The following is a 24,875-nucleotide window of genomic DNA, read 5'->3' on the forward strand; positions in this document are numbered from 1 at the left end:
GCAAATATCATAGGTAAATACTACGCGAGTTTGGTATTAATTTTATTCTATTTTCTGTATAACTTTAAGTACATAAAGGTTTATTTCCGCAGGCCTCAGGAAATGGGTGGAAGTCACAGGACAATCTCTCTTCCCACCAAGAAAAGTTGCATATTTTGGTAAAGTGTTTGTCCTAGAGGGAAAAACTGAAATTTACATTAGCAATGCTGTGCAAGATTCTTAGATAAGACCTCAAACCAGCCTGCAGTGGAGATTTTAGTCCTCTGTTCAGGCGCCCAGATAAGCCAAAAGCTGTTGAGCACGACAGGGCAGAGGAGACAGAGAAGATGGAAGACAGGCACCTAGCACAGAAGGAGAGAAGGCAGGCAGGTGCCTAGGAATGGTGTGTTTTTCCTTTTTCTTCTCTCTTAAGTCATCCCTGAAGGAAGGTGCTGAGCAGGGATCACAGAGAGAAAGGATTCAGGACTCCTCTAACTGGCCTGGGTGCAGGGCACCGCCACAGCAGCTGACGCGGGAGAAGCTACTGTCTCAGATTTGGGCAGGTGCAGGATGGAGGAGGAGAAAAGGAATGATCAGAGGAAATTGTTTTGCTTGGAATGCTGGGTGGCCAAGCTTCAGCCTTTGGTCCTGTGCAACCGTTGCCTCATTTGTCAATGGTAAAAATTAGTTTAGTTAGAAGAACCAACTAGAATCACAGCAGATTCTGCTACCTTCATGCTCATTGTTAGAAAAAGATTGGTTTTTGTTAGCTTGTATGAACATCCTGACCTGTTAATTCCTGGGGACTGCTTTATTCTTCTCAAAAGACTATTTGTTGGTCAAAGGCTGAAAGTGAAAACACACCTGTCCTGGTCTGCAGTTCCTTAAGAATGGACTGGTGATGTGGTTGAGCTGATATGGAAAAGCTGTACCTTCCTGTGGAAGATCAACTGACCTGCTATCCCACCCCAAATCTCAGCCTGAGGTATATTTCAGTGAAGGCAGGTAGCTGTGTTTCTCAAAGCAGAGAAACAGTTTAAGAGCAGAAAGGTAGAGGAAATCTAGAAAAGAACTGTCTCAATACAGATTTATCCCACTGTGAGAGGGCAAAGAACCCAGTGGCACTTCGCTTATCCAGCAATTTCTGTCACTGTGGTGACCAACTTCTGCCCATTCCATAGGGTCTTGAACTGCTCAGGGACTGGGAACTCATTCTGTAAATAAAGAAACAACAGGTTTAATTTAAACCTGAGCTAAATGATATGTTGGAGTGAATGATCTTACACTTTGCTCCCAATGCTTGCTTGCACTAAACCCTGAGAACAAGTAGGATGTGAATGAGAGAAGCTGAAGCCAGATGGAGAAGCATGGCTCTGTAACTGGCAGCACACCGGCAGTGCCACATCTCATACACCAGGCCCCCCACCACTGACACAGCGAAGGAGCCCCACAGTGTAGGAATGAGAACAGGCTCCAAAGCTAGACAGACGTAGGTGATCTTGGACAGACTTAAAACCTATGAGGCATTCATGGGAACGTGTATGGCTGCACAACACCAGCTCAACTGGGTACTGTGACTCAGTCCCATTCCTTTTTACTCCCCTGCACATCTGCTCAGCCTAAGAAAGGCAGAAACCGCCCTCCTTCGGGGGTCTGCTTCATGGGACTCCCTCACGCTTCTGTGTGCTTGAAGTGTGCATTGCTGGGTCTGACCCACTTGGTGTAGAATGTCCACCTAGCTTTCTCCAAGGCAAGAAGTCTTCAGTTCCTTCTGTTTTTAGATCATTCTACTAAAGAGATCAAGAAACTTACAAAGTCACCGCCATCTGTAGGAATGAGGACATTCATCTCAGAAGATTTGGCACTGACTATCTCACAATCCAGGGAATTCTTGCTCAGGTAAACGTGGCAGCCATCTGTTTTGTTGATGGAAATGGTTGGCACTTTACCCATTACCTGCAGGGGAAACCAAGAGCACTGAGTCCCAGCAGCTGGGAGAACAGTAAGCTGTGGGAAAGCTTTCACTGTTCCACGTGATTCAGCAACTACGTGCACACTCAGGTGTACAGCAGATACTGGATCCCAGGGGCGGGTGGGGACAGGGGCTGGAAAGAGCTCACTATAAGGGCTGGTTCCTTTCCTGCCACATCCAAAGCAGCTCAGCTTACAGACTCTGTAGAGTCAGATTCCCACCACAGCAACATCTGTGGGTCGGCTATGTCTCTTTCAATTAATTGCTCAGGGACCAAAGGAAGGAGCCAAAATATCAAGTTACCTGAACTTTGACATCCTTACTATTGATTATCTCCACAATGCCCACCACGTCATCGAACACCAGCCCGAGTTTCTTACAATTATCTAGGAGAAGAAAGGGAGCAGGTCAGCAGTATAACTTTAAAGGAAAGTAATATATTTAAGAATCTCAAGGAATAGGGTAGGCATGGTTCCAGCCCTCTCAAGCCCTAGGACAAAGCCTGCCTACGCCAACAACAAGAACTCACCTACTGTAATGGAGTTAATTTTGCCCTTGATTTGCAATGTCGAGTTGACACATTTGAATATGTAAGCCACCTGTTTCAGCTCCGTGCCATCTATCACCAGGTTGGAAACACTCTCCTGATTTTCCTGTTAAAGAGATACCCCCTTTAGGAATCTTATCACTAAGTACACACCACCCCCAAAAACAGATGATCCCAAATTTTCATTCTTGTAGTCTAAGCCAGAACCCTGCGCTCATTTGGCTGTGCTACATTTACCCACTTTGTCCCCACTCTTTGTTCCCCCAGTCCTGACATTTTAAACTTACCACTCTCCACTTCTTGCCCTCCAGTTCAAGTAGGGCTGGCTCCTTCTTTGTGGGTGGTTTGGGGGATGGGCTGATTCCTGGTTTAGATGCAGAGAATGGTTTGGGGCCACTTCGTACTGGACCACTCTGAGCCTTCAAGGCAGGGTTCTTGTGAGTCTTCATGTCATCAGATACATGTTTCAGGGCTGTAAGAACAACAGCTGCCTTGTTCCTGCCCTTCATACCAGGGCTTTGGGCTGAGGTAATGCACGACTTCTGCTATCAGAAGTTAAATTGACCCTTAACAAAAAATTCAAAGCTAAAAACCAGAGCCTTTAAGAGTTCTCTCACATGCAGCTTTGAAGAAGCACTTTTATTTCTCTTCTACCCCAAGGTTAAATTATAAAGTTCTACTAAAAAAAATAAAATGTGGAATATGTGTGTATGGAGGGGGATGAGTATGTAAATACAAGAGAAAGATCTACAAAGATACACACCAAATATATACTCACAAAATAGGTGTGCAGTTTTTAAAGCAACAGAGGAAGAAAAATAGGTGATAATACAGAAAATTTGGTAAAAGAAAAAACCTCACTCACAGCTAACCTACTACCTCCAACCAGTGTTAGCATTTGAAACTTTCCTCCCAGTAATTTTTCTATTCATAGTTGTTTTTTATTTAGATATAAGCATACACAGTGAAGAAATGTGCTTTAACCAATTAACACATATAAAAATTTTCTCATGTTAACTTGTTTCTAAAAATATCTTTTTTTTAGGGAAAACATTCCATAATTGCCCTCCGCAGGCTGACACACACCTTGCTCTGGAACACAGCCCAGTCTTTACAACCAATGCTGGCCTTTCAGCTCCACCACTCCTTGTGGTTATAGTTTTTTTTTCCCCCCTAAACACTGCAGAGTTCACTGCAGAAAAAGATTTAATGGCTGCACAATATTCTGTCAGGAGGAACATACCACAGTTAACCACTTCTTAAAGTTGGATCTATGTTGTTACAGCATTTTTAGCTACTATAAATAACAAGGTATAAAGCTTGTTCTTTCAGTATTTTTATAGGTAGATTCCTAGAAGAGTGCTGTATAATTTAGACTTCTACTTACTGTGTATAAGGGTGTCTACTTTCTCTATACCAACATTAGGTCATTTTTACGCAAATTTTCCGTGACTAAGATACATCCTCTGAGGAAGGTGACCACCCCCTCCACGATGACTTCCCAAAGAGACTATGTGGTGACATGGAAAAAGCTCTGGGGAAAAGTGCTGGTACCATGCCTTGGCACAAGAGGGTGCATGCCCCTTAACAGTAAATCGCTTTCCTATGGGAGGAGGGCTTCCCCCAGTTATAATCACGTATTTTCAAATTCCATTTCAGCCAGCTTTGCTGTCCCTTTAGGCAACCTGAAGGAATGTGACACTCCAAATGAATTCTCCCACAATCAAACCATGGTTCTGGTTTACAGACTGGGAAGTTCTTGCCAAAACAACTTACTGTACCAACTCTTCTTGCTGAAGTATTTACTTACCATGTGTGATGCTCTCCCCCTGATTAATCTGCGCAAACAGTGCTGAGCGTGAAGCAGAGTCATCTGAGCCTGAACTGGTGGGCACTGGGGGGGGAGGCGGGCCTGGTGGTGGGGGAGGAGGACCCGATCCAGCAGAGGGTCCAGACGGCAGTCCACTGAGTTCTTTTGCCACAGGCCCCTGGAACAATAAGCGAAGGTAACAGCCTTTCCTCCCCTCTGTACTAGCCCTAACAGGGTCCTAAATGTGTCCAAGATAATGGGGTACCCACTCCAGCCCTTGATGCAATGATGAATGTTCCCTAGCCACACCCAATTTGGCTTCATTCCTCTTCAGCCTTTCTAAGGATCCAACTCAGCTCCATTTTTCAACCTTCACATTTTTCCAGTGACCTTTACCTAATTCCAGCTCTAAACCTATAGTTCTAAAAATCTACTTAGTTTGTTACCAGTACCTCAGACTCACCAAGTCCAAGATTGATTTCACCATCCCCCACCTGCTCCACTACCTGTACAATCATCCCCATGTCTCTATTTCAGTGAGACCATCCAAACTTGACTGTTCAATCTTCCTTGAATCTTTCAAGCCCCTCAATCTCATTAAATCTATCTCATTAAATCATTCTATTATTTTGGTTACACTTCCTGTAAACTCTTTTGCACTGGCCCCTAGCACCATGAGCACTTTCATACTCTGAGCATAAACCCTTACCCTAAACCTATACACTAAGATTCTTTTAAGGACAAATCTGATCATTATCACTGTCTTGCTCAAATACCTATGATAGTTACTTATTACCTATTACAAAGTCTAAAAGTCTTCCTTTCCAGCCTTTCCTCCTAAAAATGTGACTCTCCCTCCTTACTGAAGCCAGATAACCAATCTCTACATTTATTCTGCATTTACTTTGTTTAAACTTTGCTGTTTGCTAGTCAACCCCATTTCTCCTACCTCTGTTCTATTCCTGAAGTTTTAGATCACAGTATACCTCCTTGAAAGTACAGACTCTCCCAGTGAGCATCATTCTTCTCTTCTTCATACTCTGTAGTGTGTCTCTTTATTGTATAGCATTTAGCTTGGTGATTTGTATTGGGGTTTTTGTATCTATTATGTTTAAGCTTCTTGAGGGTTGGGATAATAATGTAACTCATTCATATATCTCCCCTCCAGCCCAGTCACTGTTCCTGACCCATGCTGACTGACACTGAATAGAACTATTTCTTCTCTGACCCTGTTTTTTTATTCTTTTCTTTTTTCCCCTTTCCTTCTCTCATTTTTGTTTTCTATCCTCCACTGAAAAGACCAGCATTCCTTCTTGGACCTTGGTAGCACTAAAGTCTAAGAAACCTGTAGATCCAATCCTAGAGGGGTAGAGGGGGGGAAGGAGGACTCACTAACCGTTTTGCTCCAGGCCAGTCCAGTGGTATGGAACTCCTTAATGTAAGCCTGCAGCTCTGTCCATATACTCAAGTAAGCCTTGACCCAGTCCACATGCTTCTTATCCCTGTGAGAATTAAAGAAGAGCTCATCACAGGCAGACAGGTACATTACTAGAGTGATTCCAGAAACCCTCCTATCTGTCAGCGCACATCCTCCTGCCTGAGGTGTTTCTTAGGCTCTGCTCAGTGGCAGTTTTTCTATCATAACTGAGTTTTTCTTTTCTTCTTTTTTTTAACCAATCCTCTACCCTAATTAGACCAAAGTCCATTCACATAAGGACACTATGTTATATTTCTTTCTATCTCTTATAACAGCATTCTTCAAACTTTTTAAGTAGCAAAACTTTTTTCAAAGTAGAAAAGTTCTTAGACAGAACCTAATATATAAAACTGATAAAAGTAAACATTCTATACATGAAGCCATGGTAGAGATCTCTTGAGCATCACTGAGGAACTCTAGAACTCCAAGAAATTCAACTGCCTTATAGCATAGTGCCTTATGTCAAACATGCCCTTCACCTGAAAAACTAAAAAAACTTCCCTTTAGGAGGAAATAATCTGTATTAAATTATAGAAACAGCACTGCACTATGGTTCAAGTCTCCTCTCTTCTTATATATTATTAGCTAGAAGACTATATGGTTATTTAGCATTAAACCTAATTTCCTCAAGTAAATTATGTAATATAATCAAAATACTGTGATGCTTAATTCCAGGTTACTGGAAGAATCAAGGAGCTCCTTCATGTTCTGGGACATATTTCACCCACATGAAGGTTTATTCCTTCACAGAGTAGTTACTCAACAAATGTTGGCTGACTGGTAACGGACGGGGTGAATAAAGGTTCTAGATAGTTATGCAGCTGAGTAATGGCTACTTGCAGTCACTCCAGCTCAAAACCAGTAACGGAGAAGTCAGCCCTGGTGGACACATGTAGTTGGATGTACAATGACCTCCCTGATGCAATACCTGTACTGGCCAGGCAGCATTCCTCTTGCTTTCCCTGACCACATGAACAGTCAAGGTTATTTCCAAGTGAATCTTACCAAATCTTTTGCCACTAGGCCAGGTAGAAGTTTTCAATAAAGCAATAAAATCTTGTCTACACAGGCAAATTAAAGGGCATTCATCCATTTTTATCTCCAGCAAAATCTCCTAAACCTGGGAGGGTAAGGATTAGAAGACTTTTCAAAAGGCCTCTACCAACCCTGGAGAATAAGCAGAAGTGGAAGCAGAAACACTTCGTGCTTGCAAATGCAGCTTCTATGAGACAATATCTATCAAATTTTCCAAAAATCAGCCTTAAGACAGTAGAACCAACATAGTAGCCAAGGACAGCCTTAACTTAACCCAAAGCGCTTCTCCAGCAAGTAACCAGCTGGGTGCTTCCTTTACCCCTTGCAGACAGGCTGGACTTACACATCTCTGTACTCCTTGAGGACTCGGTTTGTATAAAACATGGCAGTGTCATTCATTTCCTTCACATAGGGACCAGGCGTGGGAGCCTAGAAAAAGAGAAGCTGTCAGTGACAGTGACCTGGGGCCTCTCCAGTCATACCTCCTGACCTCTTTCATTCTGTCCCTTCCTTCCCATGGAAGCTGCTCTGCTCACCATAGCCACCCAACCCAGGGCCTGGATACTTTCGCTGATCGCTGACAGGTGATTGAACAACTTGCTGTCTCGGTTCTTCTCCCGAAAGGTTATCACTTCTTGGATCTGCTCAGAGATGGGTGCCAGCAAGTCAGAAAGTTTATTCTAGAAAAAGATGCAGGAAAAGAGTCAGGTTAGCATCTTTCTATAAAAGCTTTATGTGTTGCCCAACTCTGATCCTGAAGGCAAGAATTCTTCATGAACTACAATGAGAACTCGAACCCTACACTCGTTCGGCACAGATGCATATGCTACAATACTGCTCATCATCTCACTCTCCTCACAGAGTTCCAACTCCTCAGGCTGGATTTTGTGATTCTTCATGATCAAGACCCCTACTCCAGCTGTACCACACAATTCCACCACTTCAGCCACTAGTTTCTTCTCTGTCCCACTAACAGGAGATACCAGTTCACTGCTGAGCCTTTACTCATGATGGGCTCCTTTTTTCATATATCCATGTGCCCCTCTGCTTCATAAGGAACAGCCTTCCAACCCCAGTACAGGGGCTTCCTACAGCATTTATCATCAGCATAACCAATTTTGGAACCTTATTACACCTGGCACAATTTATTAATGGGCCCATGTAAACATGTTTTACTTTCTTATTAACTCTTCAAAGACAAGGGCTTTGTCTTAGCCCTCTTTTATAATCCTCCAGCCCTCAACACATTGCTAGCCCACATAGCAACTGCTGAGAAGATATCTGCTGAATCAAATGCAATTATGAGGCTTGGCATTTGAGCAAACAGCTTAGCAAAATGGATGAATCTTATGTTTCTGTTTTCATCCTTCGTCCGGAAACTCAGTTTCCTGAAAATCTCAATTCTCAGATCTTAGCATGAGAATAGTCTACAGCAGGAATTGGCAAACTTCCTGTAAAGTCAGAGTCAGACCATAAACATTTCAGGCTCTGTAGGCCATACAGTCTGTGTTGCTACTTCTCAGCCCTGCCATTGCAGCGCACAAAGCAGCAACAGACAGTACTTGAAACAATGGGCATGGGTGTGTTCCAAAAAAACTTCATTTACAAAATAGGTGGTGGGCCAGATTTGGCCTGCAGGCTGCAGTCTGCCAATCCCCGATCTAAAGCAAGGGGAATATAATAGTGACTCAGCTGCCTGATTTGTTGTGGAAAGTGTGGGGTTGAAAAAAACGTTAAGACAAAATGCTTTAACCTTTCAAGACAGCTTAAGAATTAGAGTTTAACATATTTAACATTATCTTACGCTATTTTTACATTATTTAGGTATGCTGAGGGTTCAAAGGTTTTTGTTTTTGTCTTTTTGAGGGGGTGATTAGGTTTTTATTTCTTTTTTTTTTTTTAGTAGAAGTGCTGGGGATTGAACCCAGGACCTTGTGCATGCTAGGCACACACTCTACCACTAAGGTATTATACCCTCCCACTAAGCTATGCTCTCCCACCCGTCATGGGTTTTTAACACGGTGTTAGCAGGAAGACTTATTGTATTATCACCCTGCCTAGGAAAAAAACAAAAGAAGAAACAGAACTAAAATGTTTGGCTCCAAGAAAAATCTAAATTTTCTCTAATTCATTTTCATACTTTGGCAGCATAAAATTATGAGGTAAGAGTAAAGTTAAAGAGAAACCCTAAACCTCTGAAAGGTGAGGAGAGAAGCAGTATTGCAGGAGTCTCAGGATCTCCCCAGCAGCCTTACTAAGCCCACCCACAGTGGAGCAAGAGAACCTCTCACTGTGACCCAAAGGGCTTAGGGGACAATATGATGAATTTGGTCTTAGCCAAGAGGCTAAAAAATTTTTTTAAAAGACTGTCTATTGAGAGAAGCAGCAAAGACCCAAAGTAACTATAGTCCTGAGTAAAATGACAGGGGGAAAAAAAAAGCCAGTAGAGCCCTTAAATAAATACTCAATGGCACATTCCCAGAGTGGTGCTTAAAATCTGACTCACCCTGTAGGACTTGATGTGAACGTACATAAGCCTGGTAGGGCTATCTTAGCCTGTTGTGATAGCCTAGCACAAAGCACTCAACTTGTCCGGCACATCAAACCAAAATGAAACCCACTAGTAGTGAACTTACGCCTGCTGGCTGCTGGCACTGAGAGGCTGTAACCAAGAGAGCTCTCTCCAACTTCAGACCTGTGTGGACCATCTCTGCCTGGAAAGGAGAGGAACAGAGAAGAATCAGCTATTGATGTCACTTTACAACTGGAGAAGTCTTGATAAGAATAATCTGAAACCTCCACTTCTACGTACTCTGGTAGCAACCCAGGCACTTCATGTAGATTTCAAGTATTCCAGATTCCAGGCACTGATAGCAGAATTACACATACCACTGTTCCTGTTGGAACTAATCAGGGATATATATCCAGAATTGGCAATCAAGATAATTAGGGCTAGCTTTCGATGAAGTAAAGTTAGCAACTGCACGTGCAGTGCGATATGAAGTGCATTGAAAAATCCCTCCTACCTCTCATCACAAAACAACAAAAAAACTGTTCTCAAAAACTAGAGGCAGGAGTAAAAGCAAAAACCTAAATTTATGCCTCAAATTCTCAAGGCATTTACTACTTTTGGTTAAAGCTAATTTTCAAATGTTGGACTAGGACACAGACAATTATATCAACTTTGCCACCCTGTAAACAACCCTTTATTAAGTGAATAGAAAAAACTAAAACAATGAGTACGGTACATCAACTTGAAATTATCCATCCCCTCTCCAAAGTACAGTATAAGTAGCACGGTACTATTTTGTGGAACTTTTATCTTAGTTACATATATGTATTTCTTACTGAGGGTCATGGTCAAAAGAGCTTAAGAAACATGAAGCTATAAGCACTACCAAATACAAAAATTCAAATTGAAGTCATGTTTTTTCTGAATTTGTATTTTTAAAATATAACAGTGATACATGTTTTAGAACCTTTTCAAATGTTATGTACTATATAAAGTAAAACTGCAAGCCCCCACACTCTTACTTAAGTCCCGGTCCCACTCTCCAGAGTTAACACCAATGCCAACAGATGGTACATAAGAGGCTCCAAATAGATCTTCCGAAGATCAAGAAATCAGTTTTGCTGAAGGGTCAGGAAAATCCTAACTATGGTTACTGCTTACAAAAGATCACTTAGAAGACTAGCAGGAAGGTTTCGGGTCCTAAAGAGGGAGGCAAAGTGTGGGGTGCCAGTGACAACGTGGGTAGCAGCACATGAAGGGAGGTGGGTGGAGAGGCACCTGTCATCGCCTACTTCATATTCTCACTGTGGGCTAAGTGTGAAAATAACTCACATTAGCATAGTTCTAGCATTACTGCCAAGCATAGTTTTATAATGCTAAGTCATGATAATGACTCCTTTGAATAAGCCAGCCCAGGCTTGGTTATGTAACATGCTGGGATAAGCCTGGTAGCATGTTCTCACTACAAAGATGAATCGAGCCATGTTTTATGCACCAAGCCAGCTATCTGTATAAAAGAAGCCCATGTAGAATACATGATAAAAGCAGCAGGCCTGGAAAAATCTGAGGAGCTGTTCCAGTGCAAGGACTGAGCTCCTCAGTACAGGTAAAAGAGAAGAAGCCAGGAGCCCCTCAAGGGGATCTTATACCAAGGATGAGTAGGATTTGAAGAAAGCAACTAGTCCTTGAAAGAGGCAAAAAAGGGTAAAATTTCCTTACGTGTTTCTGCACATCTCCCCCAATCTCTTTGCTGATCCTGAGATACTCTGCTACAGGACCAGCCAGCAGTGAGTCAAAAGCTTGCACATAAGGAGCCGCTCCTGCTAAAGACAGACACACCACAAAGAATCAGTGACACGTCAGAAAGGTGATTTGTTTATTATGTCTGCTAGTCTATTTCTGTTTTATAGATGAGTTCTTTAGAGTCCTTGTTTTTCCTTTTTTTTTTTAAGATTCCACATATAAGTGATATCATATGGTATTTTTCTTTCTCTTTCTGGGTTATGGTTACTGGGAAAAGGGGGTGGGAAGGGATAAATTTGGGAGTCTGAGATTTGCAAACGTTAGCCACTATACATAAAAATATATTAAAAAATAAGTTTCTTCTGTATAGCACAGGGATCTATATTCAGTATCTTTTAATAACCTTTAATGAAAAAGAATATGAAAAAATATGTATGCATATGCATGACTCAGACATTATGCTGTACACCAGAAACTGACACATTGTTACTGACTATACTTCAACTGGAAAAAAAAAAAAAGAAAGGTGACTTGTTCAAGGCTCTTCCATATGAACTCAAAAAGGCAAGGTAACACAGTAAACAGAAGGCTGGGGTCAGGAGCTTGCATTCTAGTTCTAGCACCACCACTGGTGCTTGTGTGACACTGGCTCCTTTTCTCTCTGAATTTAATTTTTTTTATCAATAGAATGAAAATAAACAAAATGAGCCCTAAAGGTTCCTTTTAGCACCAACATTCTATGATTCAATTGGTATACATGCAAAATGGCCAATTTGCCAATCATCTGGAGAGAGGAATTTTAATATCACTTGTCATCTGACTTTAAGTCATTCTGCTAAAGAAAGAACAGGAAATATCACACAAGCAGGAAGTTCTTGTGTTAAAATAACCACAAACCTCCCTGCACAAGTCACTTCCTCCTTTATCTGTTCACAGCAATGTGAATTACAGGCGATGAACTTTCTAGATTAAGCGTTTAAAGAAGTTAGCTCCAAAGGAGAGAATAAACTGTGATGGAAAAATGTCAGGCCAAGGCACCAAGTCTTCACTACAAGTATTCTGCTGGCTTGTATACTGCTTACCTTTTTCAGCACTGTCTCCATACCCACAGTGCATGTCAGAGGCACTGGACACTGCCTCCAGCCGGCCCACCACTCTCTCCAATCTTTCTACCAGATTTTGCATGTCAGCCATAATGTAGCACCTGCTGAAACAGATCAATGTCATTTGTTGTTTTAATATTACATAGGACCTAAGGAGAAAAATCAGAATGCCCTGGAGGTGAAGAGGATACCAATCCTGAGAAACAGAATCACTTTATAGTAAAATGAAATGGAAAATAATCTAGCATATTTGCAAAATCATAGAGACCTCATCAAGCAAAAGAACTATCCAGAAAACAGTGTTCACTGAAAGCAAATGCTTACTCATTCAAATACTTACTGAATATTTACTATGATATCACCGAATAAATACTGGTGTAAGAATTTAGAATTTACCAAGTACAGTCACATATATTATCTCAGTTTGAGCCTCTCAACAACTATTTAGGAATGGACGGATAATTACTAGACTCTCAAAGATAGGAAACAATTTCAGTGAAGTTAAATGATTCGCCTATAGTTACAGTTAGCTAGTACGGAAAGCAGCATTCAAATTCAAGCCTTCTGGATCTAAGTTCAGTGATTCTCCTATAACATCCCGCTGCCTACATGTGGCATGCCCAAAACCAAGATGAGCAGGAAATTTATCCTGCCCCCTATAACTTATAGTCTAACGGAGGAGACTTTACATGTGTACTAACAACTATAAAACAAGTAGAAAAAAAAGTTAAGTGACGTAAGTTGCAGACAGAATAACAAAGACTTTCAGAGAGGGGAAGAATATGTCAGCTGGAAGGATCAGATAAAGATATCATGGAGAAGCTGCCGACTGAGCCAGGCTTCAAATGAGGCTAAGCAGGATCTGGATATGTACAAGGAAGAACAGACACATCCAGGAGAGCTTGTTATAGCTCTATGGCAAGCACTAACTTATCTGAACTAGCCGCATTCAATGGTTAATATCCTAAAGAAAGTAAGGTCCAAAAGAGAAGGGACCTTCTCTGGCCTGTTCCCTATTACACTCGTCCATCTAGACCCCTACCTGGCAGGGAGAAGGTGTTCAATAAATATTTATGAAGTTAATGAACCTGAACTATAGTATCCCAGAACTCTAGAGGGACAAGGGTTCTGAACATTACCCACAAATACACATAAATAAGTGTTAATGTTATCAATATACATTGACATAAAGTGCTTGAGACTATAAGCAATCTCATAAAAATCACTCAGTGAAGTTTCAATCAAAGACTTGACTTGGAGAGATTTCATTTCAAAGCATTAATTAGTTCAGGTAACTGAAGTCAAATGAACTTAACTTCCTTGAAGCCACCTAAAATGACCACAGCAATTATAATTCCCCCAAAAGATGACGACATGCCAGAATATCTCAATTTAACACGTTGTCTTCCATGTGGAAGAGATAAGCAACTCACAAAATAAAGTAAGGAAGACAATATAATTCCTGTCCATTCTATTCTGTGTACAGACTCTCAGGGCCCAATCTCTCTACCAGAGAATGTTGTTTAAAAGACAATCAAAGGGAAAACAGAGAATGTGAACCAAATAAACCTTTCCATTCCGTGGCCTGGAGAAGTAGCAGAAACCTCCAAATCTCCTCTCACAAATGGAACAGACTATGGAGCAGACTAGAAGCATCCAATATACTCTCCCTCATATTATGGCATGATCGCCTGAGTATCCAAACTGCTGTCCTGTTCTTTCTGGGTTCTATCCAGGGATAGACTCATATAATCCAACAGTTCTGTAAATCCCAGGGAACAAGGCAGTGAACGCAATAAACTCCCAAGCTACCTCCCATTAACAGATACCACCCATTCTGTTATAAAACATGTTCCTTCATACATAATGGATGCTACAGTTTGAGGCCAGTGTTAACATGGTAACACAGTACAAGTGTCTCTAAAGGCTACCAGGGTTGGTGAACACTTACCAATCATAAAAGCTTAATAATACAGCTTCATGAGATTTTGGTTCCTTTTTTTCCCCATCTTTCACTTGTACTTGTAACCTATCAATGCTAAAACAAGATACGGTTCTGCTATTTAACTTTAGCAGAATGAAAAAGGACAATGTAGCTATCAGAGCTAATCTCATTCTACCACTGATCAAATATAGGTGAACAGAATCTAGTTTTTTGTTTTTGGTGGGGGTGGAGTGAAATATGAGATGCTGTGAGAAAGAATGCCTGAAGGGACCAAAGGACACACTTTGGCTTTCTCTCTGTGTACATATATTCATCCTTTAGGTGGTCATGTCCACTCCAAAGCTGTCAACTGCCATTATCGCATTGCCATCCAGTCCACTTGCTGAGTGATACCATCACAACCACCTACAGACTAACAACTCCCAGAGCAGTATATCCAACTCATGCCATTCTTCTGGGATTCAGAATTTCGGATCCAGTTTCCATCTAGATATCTCTACCTGGATGTCCCCAAACCATCTCTAACTGTAATTGTCCAAAACAGAACTCATCTCTCCTGATACGGCTCCCCCTCACTGTCTCAGTAATCCAGCACTACCAGCAATCACCTGATTGATCAAGATAGTAACGTGGAAAGAGTCAAGCAGAACAGCACAGCAGTTAAGACCGTTGTTCTTTAGAGAAGTCAGATAGATTGGGAGTTTGAATAATGACACTCACTGGCTCTGTGACCGAGTGTTACCAAACTTTCTGAACCTCAGCTTCCTTATTTGTAAAACAGAGACAACAACAATGTAAAATTCAAAAGGCTATAGTGAGAATAAATAAGGAAATACATGTAGAAGTGCTTGGTTCAGTCCTGAAAAATAGTTAGGATTCTATAAACATTAACTAAATTATCTTATTAACCTCATCAGCCATCAAAATAGGCTCTACCTTGCACATCTCATAAATAGATGCCCCTTGTCTTCATCCGGATTGATAAAACTTCGCTCATCATGACTTTGCCTAGATTACTGCAATAACCTTTTCACTTGTCTCCTTTAATTCCAGTAATACACCCTCTTTATCTGTTCTCCATTATTACCACAGTGATTCAGAGTAAAGTCCAAACAAGGGTTTCCATGATCTGGCCCTGCTTTATTTCCCACCATTCCGCCAGTTTTATTTCTTACCATACCTTTGCTCAACACACTACAACAACCCAAAAATACTTGCTTTTTCCAGAAAGAGTTATGCTTTCTTTCACTTTTGAGCCTTTACAATGCTACCACTCTGCTTGGCTCCTTTCCCTTCCCAATCTGCTCCTTGTTTCATAACTCCTACAGCCTTTTTTCAGGTTCAGCTAAGGTATCACCTCTGCTAGGAAGCTTTTTCAGTTTAGTATGCTTTTCCTTCTCAATCTGCCCCCTCTCTAGAATTCCTATTGTTCATTGAGTCTCAACTAAGGTATCACCCCAACCCCTCACGAGAAGCATTTCCAGTATGTGCGCCCAAAACATTTCATTGTGTACTTATCTCTACCACACATTTAACATACTGGTTTAAAATCTTTTAATAGCCAATAGGCAATTTGTCACCCTAAGGCAAAGACAGTGTCCTGCCTTTGTAATTCCAGTACTATAAATGTGGTAGGTACTATAAATACGGTAGATCAATAAGGGTCCTTGAAAAAATTAATAAATAAGGGCCTTTACCCTCTCCCCTCAACACAAGTCTGGCTGTCTCTGTGTCAAATTTGGGGGAAGTGTTGGGGGCGGTTTCCTTTCTTAAACAATTCCTTTTTGCTTGTTTTTGGATCTAACAAACATTCTCAACTTTCAAATAAATGCTGCCTTCTTGGACACAAATTACATTGACACAGAGATCTTCAAACCAAGTACCATAAGGAAGATAATATTGTTTATTAGATGATATAATATTAATTAAAAACAAAACTCCCTTATAGTTGTAAGTACACCACATTATCAAACTGTTGCTTCTTTTGGGACTTAAAATAATTCTGTGAGGTATATTATAAAGATAATGATCCCCATCTTTAGAATGAAGAAACTGACAGAAGTTTAAAAGCTTGCCAGATATCAAAAAACCAATGTGGAGAGAACCTATGCCTTGAGCACAAATTTTCTGAGGCTCTTCCCATCATTCCACATGGCTTTTAAGCAATTAAGTGACTAGAGGTTTATCACAGCATCCAGCATCCACTGTTTGCTGAGCACAGCACTGTGGGTTTGAGGCCTCTTTATGGTGTCTTTAGTCACATTATTAGCAGCTTTCGATTTCTCTGCTCTCAATCTTCTCCACAGGAGCCAATATTTTTTCACATTCAGGATAGGCGGCTGATATTTAAAATAAGGCTTTTCCCAAGAATACAGAATTGCCAGAGCAGAAAACTGTAGCTCTGCCTAATCTTGCTCCTTGTCATTTCTGATTGACAACAGCCAAGAACTACACGCAAGCCTCCATAAATGAATGTACAGATTCCCAACTATGTAAGCGTTCATCATAAAGGCTTCAGAAAGAGAGGTAGTCCTAATTATCCAAGCCTAAATAAAACTAGGATTCAGGAGACCAAGGTCTGAGTCCCAACTCTGTCACGTATTAACTGTGTAACTTTAGGACAATCACCTAGCACGCAGAGATGGAGGGATCAATGAAGTTGATTTTACAGATGAGTAGTCACTTTGGGAGCCTTAAAATGCAGTTCAAATGTAAAATGTTATCACTGCATACTGTGTGCTAGGTTCTAGGAGCATAGGAATTTATCCATTCTCCCTGTCCCACTCCCCCAACCACCCCCCACTATACACACACACAGACAAACACACAGACACAATGTGCAGCACCTGGAAAAACCTGGCACACAGAAGATGCTCATAACATGATAGTGCTCGGTATTATGTCAGCTACTAAAGAAATAAAAGACGCATGGTCTCTACCCTCCAGAAGCTTTCACTGTTACTGGGAAGGCCAACACAACACAAATGAAATGCCAATGGAATAAATATTAAATACTTTTTTTAAAAAATCCTGTTAGAGATTACATAACTTCATTTGGACTGTGGAAAGTTAAAGTGTCAACCAGTATATTGGAGTTTTTATTTTGCAGAATGTAGTATGGTCCTGAATTATATAATATAAATGACTACATGCTTGGAAAGTTCAGAAGAAATCAATGAGGACTAGAGATTGTCTCAGCAGGTTTCAGGAGGGAAGTGAGGCATTTTGATGGAAAAGGTAAAAGAAAAAACAGGAAGAGATTCCAGAGCAATCAAAAGCAAAGAGAGACCACGAAGGCTATGTACAGAACATGTGAGTAGGTTACCCCACATGGTATCACGGGAAATAAGCAAGCTGGGTTAAAAGTTATGGAGGGCACTGAAAGCCAGGCAGTATTTGAATTTGATGTTGTGATAAATGTGAAGCTATTAAAGGGTTCTGAGTGAAGGCATAATATGATAAAAGCAAAATTTTTACAAGTACTGTCTGACAGAATGGGATTCGGGAAAAGAGGGGCAATATCAGGGTCTAGGTTATGTTGAAAGCTGTTCATCTAGCTGTAAAGTAAGTGCTACGACAAAAAATATTTCTGATATTGCAAAGAAAAAAATAATCACTTTGAGGTAACAAGTACCTGAATTAATAATAGTGAAACAGTTTTTCTGCCCTGAGGGAGTCTAGCAGGAGAGACAGAGCTACCTTCCACTGAATCACTGGCTCTCAGGATTAGGAAGAGTCTAGAAATCACCTTGTAAAATCACAATCTGATACCAGAACAGACCTTTGTACATTCTCAGCAATTAGTCAGATAGCCTCTGTTCAAATATCTTCAGTGTAGAGAACCCAAGATTTCTAGAGGCAGCCCATTCCAGTCACACAGCTCAAAGTATTTAAAAGTTCTTCCTTATATGGAGGCAAAATCAGTCTCCCTGCAACTTCCACCCACTGGTCTTGGTTCTGCCCTTGGAGGTCACACAAAACAAGTGAGCATTAAATACAGAACAAGTATTAACTGTGTGGTACTGACTTCTGAGTACAGTAGCATTCAGAGAAGGGAGTGAAAGATGATTCCAGAGTTGCAAATCCAGGGGTGTAAGAGAATAATGACACCATAGCCGAAATAGGTTTCTGGCATGTTCTAGTTAAGGCAAGATGAGGTCAGTTTTGGATACACAGTTTGAATAGAAGATGAAGCTTCCAAGTGGAAATGTACAGTAAACAGAAATAAAGTGTGGGGAAGGATCAAGGCTGGAGAGCGATGTTTACAAGTCATCAGCAAGGAAATGTCATAGTCATGAGCACAGAATAGGCTTTTGGAGGGATATCATGCAGAGTAAAAAAAAACCATGAGCTTGATTCTCCAGCAATTTCTTTTGTGGTGTGAAACCAAGAAAAATCAGAAATGGTCAGTGATTCCTGCCAAAGCTGCTTCATAGGCTCATCATTCTAACAACTCAAACAACCCAATTCTTCCTGCCTGTCATTCAGATGTAAATGGAACCAGGTTACTCCTGCAGTTCTTGCCTCTTCTCACCAGACAATGAAGGCAGAGGAATGAATTTCCACTCTAGGAAGTCACTATGCTTGAAATGTTTTCTACTTTGGTAGTTGTTCCTCTAAGTCACACCCTTAAGTAAAATTGAAAAAAAAAAAAAGTAACCATACAAGTCACCCTGTATACTATGGTAGCCCAAACTAATCTGCTTTAAAATGCTTCGTTGGTCTTTACTTTGTAATTCTGTTCCTGAAAAGTTATTCTAAGAAAGCAATCCTGACTCGGGAAAAGTGATAGGCATGAAGATGTTCACCTGCAATGATAATTTACACTTCTAAGTAAAGGAGAATAGCTAAATGCACTGTAGGAAGAGACTCGAAAAGAACACAAAATTTACAGTATTTGTCACATTCAAGGGATGGAGTTTTGAATAATTTCCTGCTGTTTTCCAAACATTTTTTAAACACAGTTATATAATTTCTTTATAATAAAAAACAAACAAAACAGTTCCACTTGGATATCTCACCTAAGCTATCACTAAACTAACAATACAAATTCTTATCACTAGGCTCTAACATGTTACAAAGCAAAACTTAGAAATGCTAACAGGATACTTACAAGTTGGCTAATATGACACAGAAACCAAAGAACAGACAGTACTTTGCCCCAGTAAAGATGTCATCTAAATCTAACCCAAATCAGGAGCCACTGTTCTTCCCCAAGCATTTGGTTTCGCTGACGAAACCAATGACATTTAGTGCCTGAGTCACTGACACCTGAGGTTTAGATTAAAAGAGAAAGAAAGGCCTGTTTATAGTGAGGGAAAGAATCCAACCCAATATTAGCACTTGTCTCCTGCTGCCTCCTTAAACATGGTCCTCTATCTGAAACTCCAGGAATATAATGAAGACTAACAACAGCAAAAGAACATTCAGCGGGCATCTTTTACATTGTATAAGGATTGATTTAAATTGGTAGCAGCTTAAATCACAGAGAAAAAAAATGTGACAATGAGTGTGTATATGTCCATGAATGACTGAAAATTGTGCTGAACACTGGAATTTGACACAACATTGTAAAATATTATAAATCAATAAAAAATGTTAAAAAAAATTGGTAGCAGCTTTAAACAGAACGGCAGTTCCCATTCTCATACATAAAGATAGATTCAAGGATGCCATTTGTCCCTAGCCATGATTCAGCTATAGCTAGAGATATGAAAAGATTCGTGACTGTAAGTCTATAATTAGCTTAAGTATAGGAATTTTAATAACCTCAGGAGGAAAAAACCCAAAAAACAAACAAAAAAGCAAACTCATTTCTTCCATTAAACATTTCAACTATAACTATTTTCCAGTCAAATGGAAAAATTTGACACCACAAGTCTGGTAATACAAGGCAAACAAAGCTGCATTGTAGCTGAGGAGTATTTTTAGAGCTTTGATAATTTTTATTAGGTTTACATGATGGTATATCAAGAAGAAATAGTTTCATGGTGAATGCTATAGCTGCATTAATTTAAAGATGTGATGAAACTACAGTCAATCCTTGAACAATGCAGTGGTATGAGCACTGGCCCTCAGCACAGTGGGAGATCCTAGAATAACTTTACAGTCAGCCCTCCACATCTGCCTGTATAAGTGGACCTGTACAGTTCAAATCCATGTTATTCAAAGGTCGATTGCATAACAATTTTATCAGTCAAAATAAACGTTGAGTACTAATATCATAAACTGTATGCAATTTAAAATACATGATAATCACACAACATTGTAAATCAACTACACTTCAATAAAAAAAAAACTCAGTCCTTAGTTACTTGAAAAAAAAAAAGTAATAATACCTGTCCACTAAACCAAGCTGTCTAAATGTAAGCAAACAAAACAGGAATTTAAATATCCCCAGTATAGGGGAAATATAAATCTGCTAACTTGCACTGTCAACTAACAGAAACCTTGCTTCCAGTAAGTGCCTAAGCAATGGCCTTTCTCTATTATGATCACATCCTCTGAGGAGAAAAAAAAAGGCAAGTCCTCCTCCTTCAAGGACCACCCAGGAATTCCCTGAATGAACAATAATTCTTGATGTCTCAATGAAACCCAGGATTTATTTACTGCAAGGTACCCAGTGCTTATTACATGCCATCTGCCATGCTAGCCACGGCCATGGCGCCTGCCCTCAGAGGACTGAGTTGGAGAGAGAAGATACTGCACAATCATAGATACGATACTTTCTCATGCACTGTTCTCGATCAGGGCAATTTTGTCCTCTAGGAGACATCTGGCAATGCCTGAAGACATTTTTGGTTCTCACAACTGAGGGAGTGCCACTGGCATCTAAAGGGTAGAGGCCAGGGATACTGCTGAAATCCTATAATGCACAGGACAACACAAAGAATTATCTGGCCCAAAATGTCAATTATGTCCAGGTTGAAAAACCCTGTTCTAATGTAATAATGAGCAAAAGGTAAGTACAAGAGGTACAAATAAAATGCTAATGTAATAATTTAGGGCTTTCTAAATTAGAATGTCAAGCTGTACCACCCAACGAAAACTAAGATAAGGATCTGATGTGGAGAACTTTGTACATTGGATAATAGAGTTTAGACTTGATTCTTTAGGAAAATGAAGCCACTGAAGGGTTAACAAGATGAAAATGGTTCTTTACAAAAGACTAGTCCGACTGTGGTCGAGAAGCTCAAGTATAGGTATGAAAGCCAGCTTAGTAGAAAGCAAAGAAAGAAACCAATGATGACAAGTCAAAGGAATAATCACTAAGACTGACTAAGATATGGCTTGACGATCCTCAGATTTCAAATCTCAGGATTAAATTTCAAGCCAGAGGGTTCAACTTCCAGTGACACTGCATTTGCTTGTTTAAGTAAAATGCACCTTTGACTCACCACGCTTCACAGAAAACTGAAAGGAGAAAGTCACTTTTTAAAGGCTCAGTCCCTAGTTCAAAAAATACAGCAACTAAACAAATGTATCTATAATCAAGAAAAAAAGTGAAAAAAAGATCACTCTTCATGTTGGAAACAAATCATTTTACAAACTAAACAGCTAACTTCCTCAAAGCAAAACTACACTCACTGAATCTTAACAATATGACCACTTTTGGTTTGCATGACAGGTTGTCCTTGACAAAAGTATTTTCATTGCTACCATTTAATTTAAACCCCTCCAAAACATAAATTATGTCCATCTGATTGATGAAGTATTTCTGGGGAAGAAAAAGGTGGAAAATTCCTACGGAAATTTCTTTATGCTGGATGGCAGCAACTCAATTAACAAACTGCCAACCACAGAATAAAAGCCAAAGGCATTCAAACAAGGCATCAAAAGCATCGTTACAACCTGGTAGCATCTACCTTTCTTTCTGGTCTTATCTTCTGCTACAAAATCCAAGCCCCAGTACTTCACTGAACTATATAAGTGCTCTCCTGCCTCCCTATCTTTGCTCTTTCTGTTTCTTCTAGTTGGGATACTTTATCAGACATCTTTGCCTGGGTGTGCTGCAAACAACTCAAACTAAGTATGTCCAGAATTCACTTTCTTTCTGTGTCACCTCTCCAACTTAACCCTTCTATCACATTACCTGTCTTAGTGAATGGTACTACCTAGTTCCCTAAACCAGAAAACCAGACAATTGTCCTAGACTACTCCTAGTTTTTCATACCCATAAACAATCAGCCTCCAACTCTATGGATTCCAGCTTTTTAATATTGCTCAAATCTGATCCCTCCCCTCCTTCCCATTCTCTTTGTCTTGGTTCAAGCCACATTCAAGCTTCCAAACACTTGTATACTTCCCCCATTATATTCCTTTCCACTTGACAGACTAAACTAAAACATAACTGACCACATCATTTTTCTACATAAGGGCCTTCAAAGCCTCCCCACAGCTTTCAGGGTAAGCTCCAAATTCCTTAGCATGGTTTACAAGGTCCTTCACATTTGATCCCACCACTACCCACTTCCTCCACTTCTCCAAACATTACTGGAATTCCAGTCATGGTCTTTCACATGACCAGATCTCCATGTCCTTGCATTTGGACTCTCTGGCTAGAAATCCCTTTTCCAGATTCATCATCCTGCTAAATAAATCCTGCAAGACTTAGCCTCCCATTTCCTCCCCAAAGCCTGGAAAAGTGGCCCAGGTATTCCACCTCTCATATCCCTGTGCTCACGCAGTGCACTATGACACTGTAAGCCACCCCTGATTTACTTGTCTGCCGCCTCCTCCACTCTGTAAGAACTACTGTATTCTTAGCCACCAGGGCCAAGTGCCTCATTTAATATATGCCTCACATATTAAGGACTCAATAAGTGATTCGTAAATGATGAATGTGCTGGGCTGCCCCCTATTTTTCACTTGAACAGGGATCCCTACAAAGAGCTTCAACTGACAACCTTTGCCTTAAAAGTTTCTCATCCTCTCATTGAGCTAGCCATCCTGCAAAATTCATCTTAAACTCTGCTCCTGCAGAAGAGATTTTCCTGAGCCCCTGGTTACACACTTCCACAGCACCCTGTCCTTTCCTAACACTCATCACATTTACAATGACTTAACTCCCTGCAAACACCGTCAGCTCCATGAGGGCAGGGTCTGTCTTGTTCTGTTTCTGCATTCCCTGGATGTGGCAGGAGTGCCTGACACAAAATAAGCACAATTTGTTACACTGAATTTAATCCTGCCAGGTAAGCAGAGATCCTCACTTCAAAGATGAGAAAAATGAGGCTCAAGGAAGTTAAATAAAGCACCTATGGCTACCGATGCTTAGCAGTGTGGGGCCAGGCCAAACTGAGCCAACTGGTATCACGTCCAGAAGTACGCAACACCTTCAAAAAAGTTAACCCAGCTTTTCAGGTTAAGAGCTACCGTCTAGGAGAAAGGGGAGGCTATCTGATTGCAAATAAAAAGACTTGCCCCTCTTTTAAAAAACAAAAACAAAAATAAAAACTCCACAGGCATTCCGAAAAAGCTGTATTTTTTAAAAAAGCTTCACGCAGCGGCTAGCCCTGCGATAGCCCTGGAGATGACACCTACCCAAGACCACTCCAAGGTAGAGAGAGAGGTTCCTGGGAAATGAACAGGGGTAGGATCTGGGACTCGTAATTTAAGGAACTGAGGTCTAGATGCCAATTGTTTCCCTCACTCGCTGTAAGATCTTAGACCAGCCTCGTCTCTCCAGGATCAATTTACCCATCCGAGCAGTGGGGGCGAGACTAGGGATAGGAAAGACTCTTAAGGTCTCAAAGGTTCCTTTCAGTCAGGGCACCTTAGGAATCAGGCCTCCGTTTAGGCTGAAGCCAGAACCGTGAAATCCACTGGAGGGGAACTCCTCAGGGGAGCCGGGCTCAGTCTGGTCACCCTGGCCCCATCTCAAAAGACCGCGCCCAGGATCCGGGGTCGGCCTGAGGGCCTCTGCGCCGGCCCCCTCGGGAGGGCTCACCGCACGCGCCTAGGCCAAAGAGACACCAACAACGCCAGGGGCCAGTGGGCCGCGAAGCGGACCCCAGTCCCTATCCAGCCACGCACACTCACCTCAGAGTTCTGCCTCACCTCCGGACAGCGATCAGCCGCCCTCCACTTCCGGCAAGAACCGCCCAGCAATCTTCGCGCGACCCACTTCCGGGCCCTCACTGGGCGCGGCACCCCCACCGGAAATGAAAGGCCGGCTGAAGCGCCAGGCCAGAGAAGGGAAGGGGAGGAAGTCTGGCCGCCCCACTCGTAACTCCGCCCCCTAGTCACCTCCCCGGGGAGAGAGAATCCCCGCTGGAGAGAATCACCTGGGAAAGAGCCCCGCCCCCAAGGCGGGAGCGACAGTGGGGCGTGCTCAAAGCTAGGCCGCGCCCCTCTGCCAACTGTAGGAGCCGGAATCGACTGGGCCAATGAAGGGCCGAAATTACTGGCTAAGCTCCACCCCCGCAGAAGGAGGACAGATGAGTGGCTAATTCTCCCATCAGTTTGGCCGCAGTGGCAAAGGCCGGTCCCTTTTCATAGCCGTCAGGAAAGGGTCCTAGAGGGACTAGGGGGTCGGATTTTGAGGGTGGGAAGCCCGGGCGGCAGTCCACTCTCCGTGGGGATCAAAGCTAAGCTCCGCCTCCCTCTGGGCGTGCATACCTCTGTTTCCCCGTTTGTGACGTGGGAGGCCATTGGTCTGGACTACTTTCCGGGAGGATCTGCGGCGGCTGAGTGTTGGGAGGACGTCGGCAGTGGTGCGTCGGCCCAGACCCGGCTTCCGGGCCTGCCTGC

At 41.6% G+C, this 24,875-nt stretch overlaps 1 protein-coding gene and 1 long non-coding RNA gene across 11 annotated transcripts in view; one reads left to right on the top strand and one right to left on the bottom strand.

Annotated features, from left to right (window-relative positions):
- Positions 1-25: 25 nt before the first annotated feature.
- Positions 26-24,875, bottom strand: CAP1 (cyclase associated actin cytoskeleton regulatory protein 1). Of its 10 annotated transcripts, none has more exons than XM_006215866.4 (13): positions 24,165-24,310; positions 12,158-12,279; positions 11,052-11,152; positions 9,457-9,534; positions 7,357-7,500; positions 7,164-7,249; positions 5,705-5,810; positions 4,309-4,486; positions 2,786-2,970; positions 2,481-2,604; positions 2,255-2,337; positions 1,792-1,935; positions 26-1,193 (listed from the first exon to the last, which is right to left on the bottom strand). In XM_006215866.4, exons 2-13 carry the CDS (start codon positions 12,267-12,269, stop codon positions 1,110-1,112), a joined length of 1,425 nt encoding a protein of 474 aa, XP_006215928.1. In that variant the 5' UTR covers positions 12,270-12,279; positions 24,165-24,310; the 3' UTR covers positions 26-1,109. The 10 variants fall into 10 exon arrangements, with proteins under 10 accessions (XP_006215928.1, XP_006215927.1, XP_015104669.1 ...); XM_006215865.4 differs by having other exon boundaries at positions 11,052-11,155; XM_015249183.3 differs by having other exon boundaries at positions 11,052-11,155; positions 12,158-12,282; positions 24,165-24,291.
- The window catches only part of LOC140700699 (uncharacterized), a 40,343-nt gene continuing 39,985 nt past the window's right edge, over positions 24,518-24,875 (top strand). Inside the window, exon 1 of the long non-coding RNA XR_012079254.1 lies at positions 24,518-24,605. This is a non-coding gene — a long non-coding RNA (uncharacterized lncRNA). The remainder of the gene's footprint in view (positions 24,606-24,875) is intronic.

This window comes from Vicugna pacos, chromosome 13 (genome assembly GCF_048564905.1).
Source record: "Vicugna pacos chromosome 13, VicPac4, whole genome shotgun sequence".
Classification (NCBI taxonomy): domain Eukaryota; kingdom Metazoa; phylum Chordata; class Mammalia; order Artiodactyla; family Camelidae; genus Vicugna; species Vicugna pacos.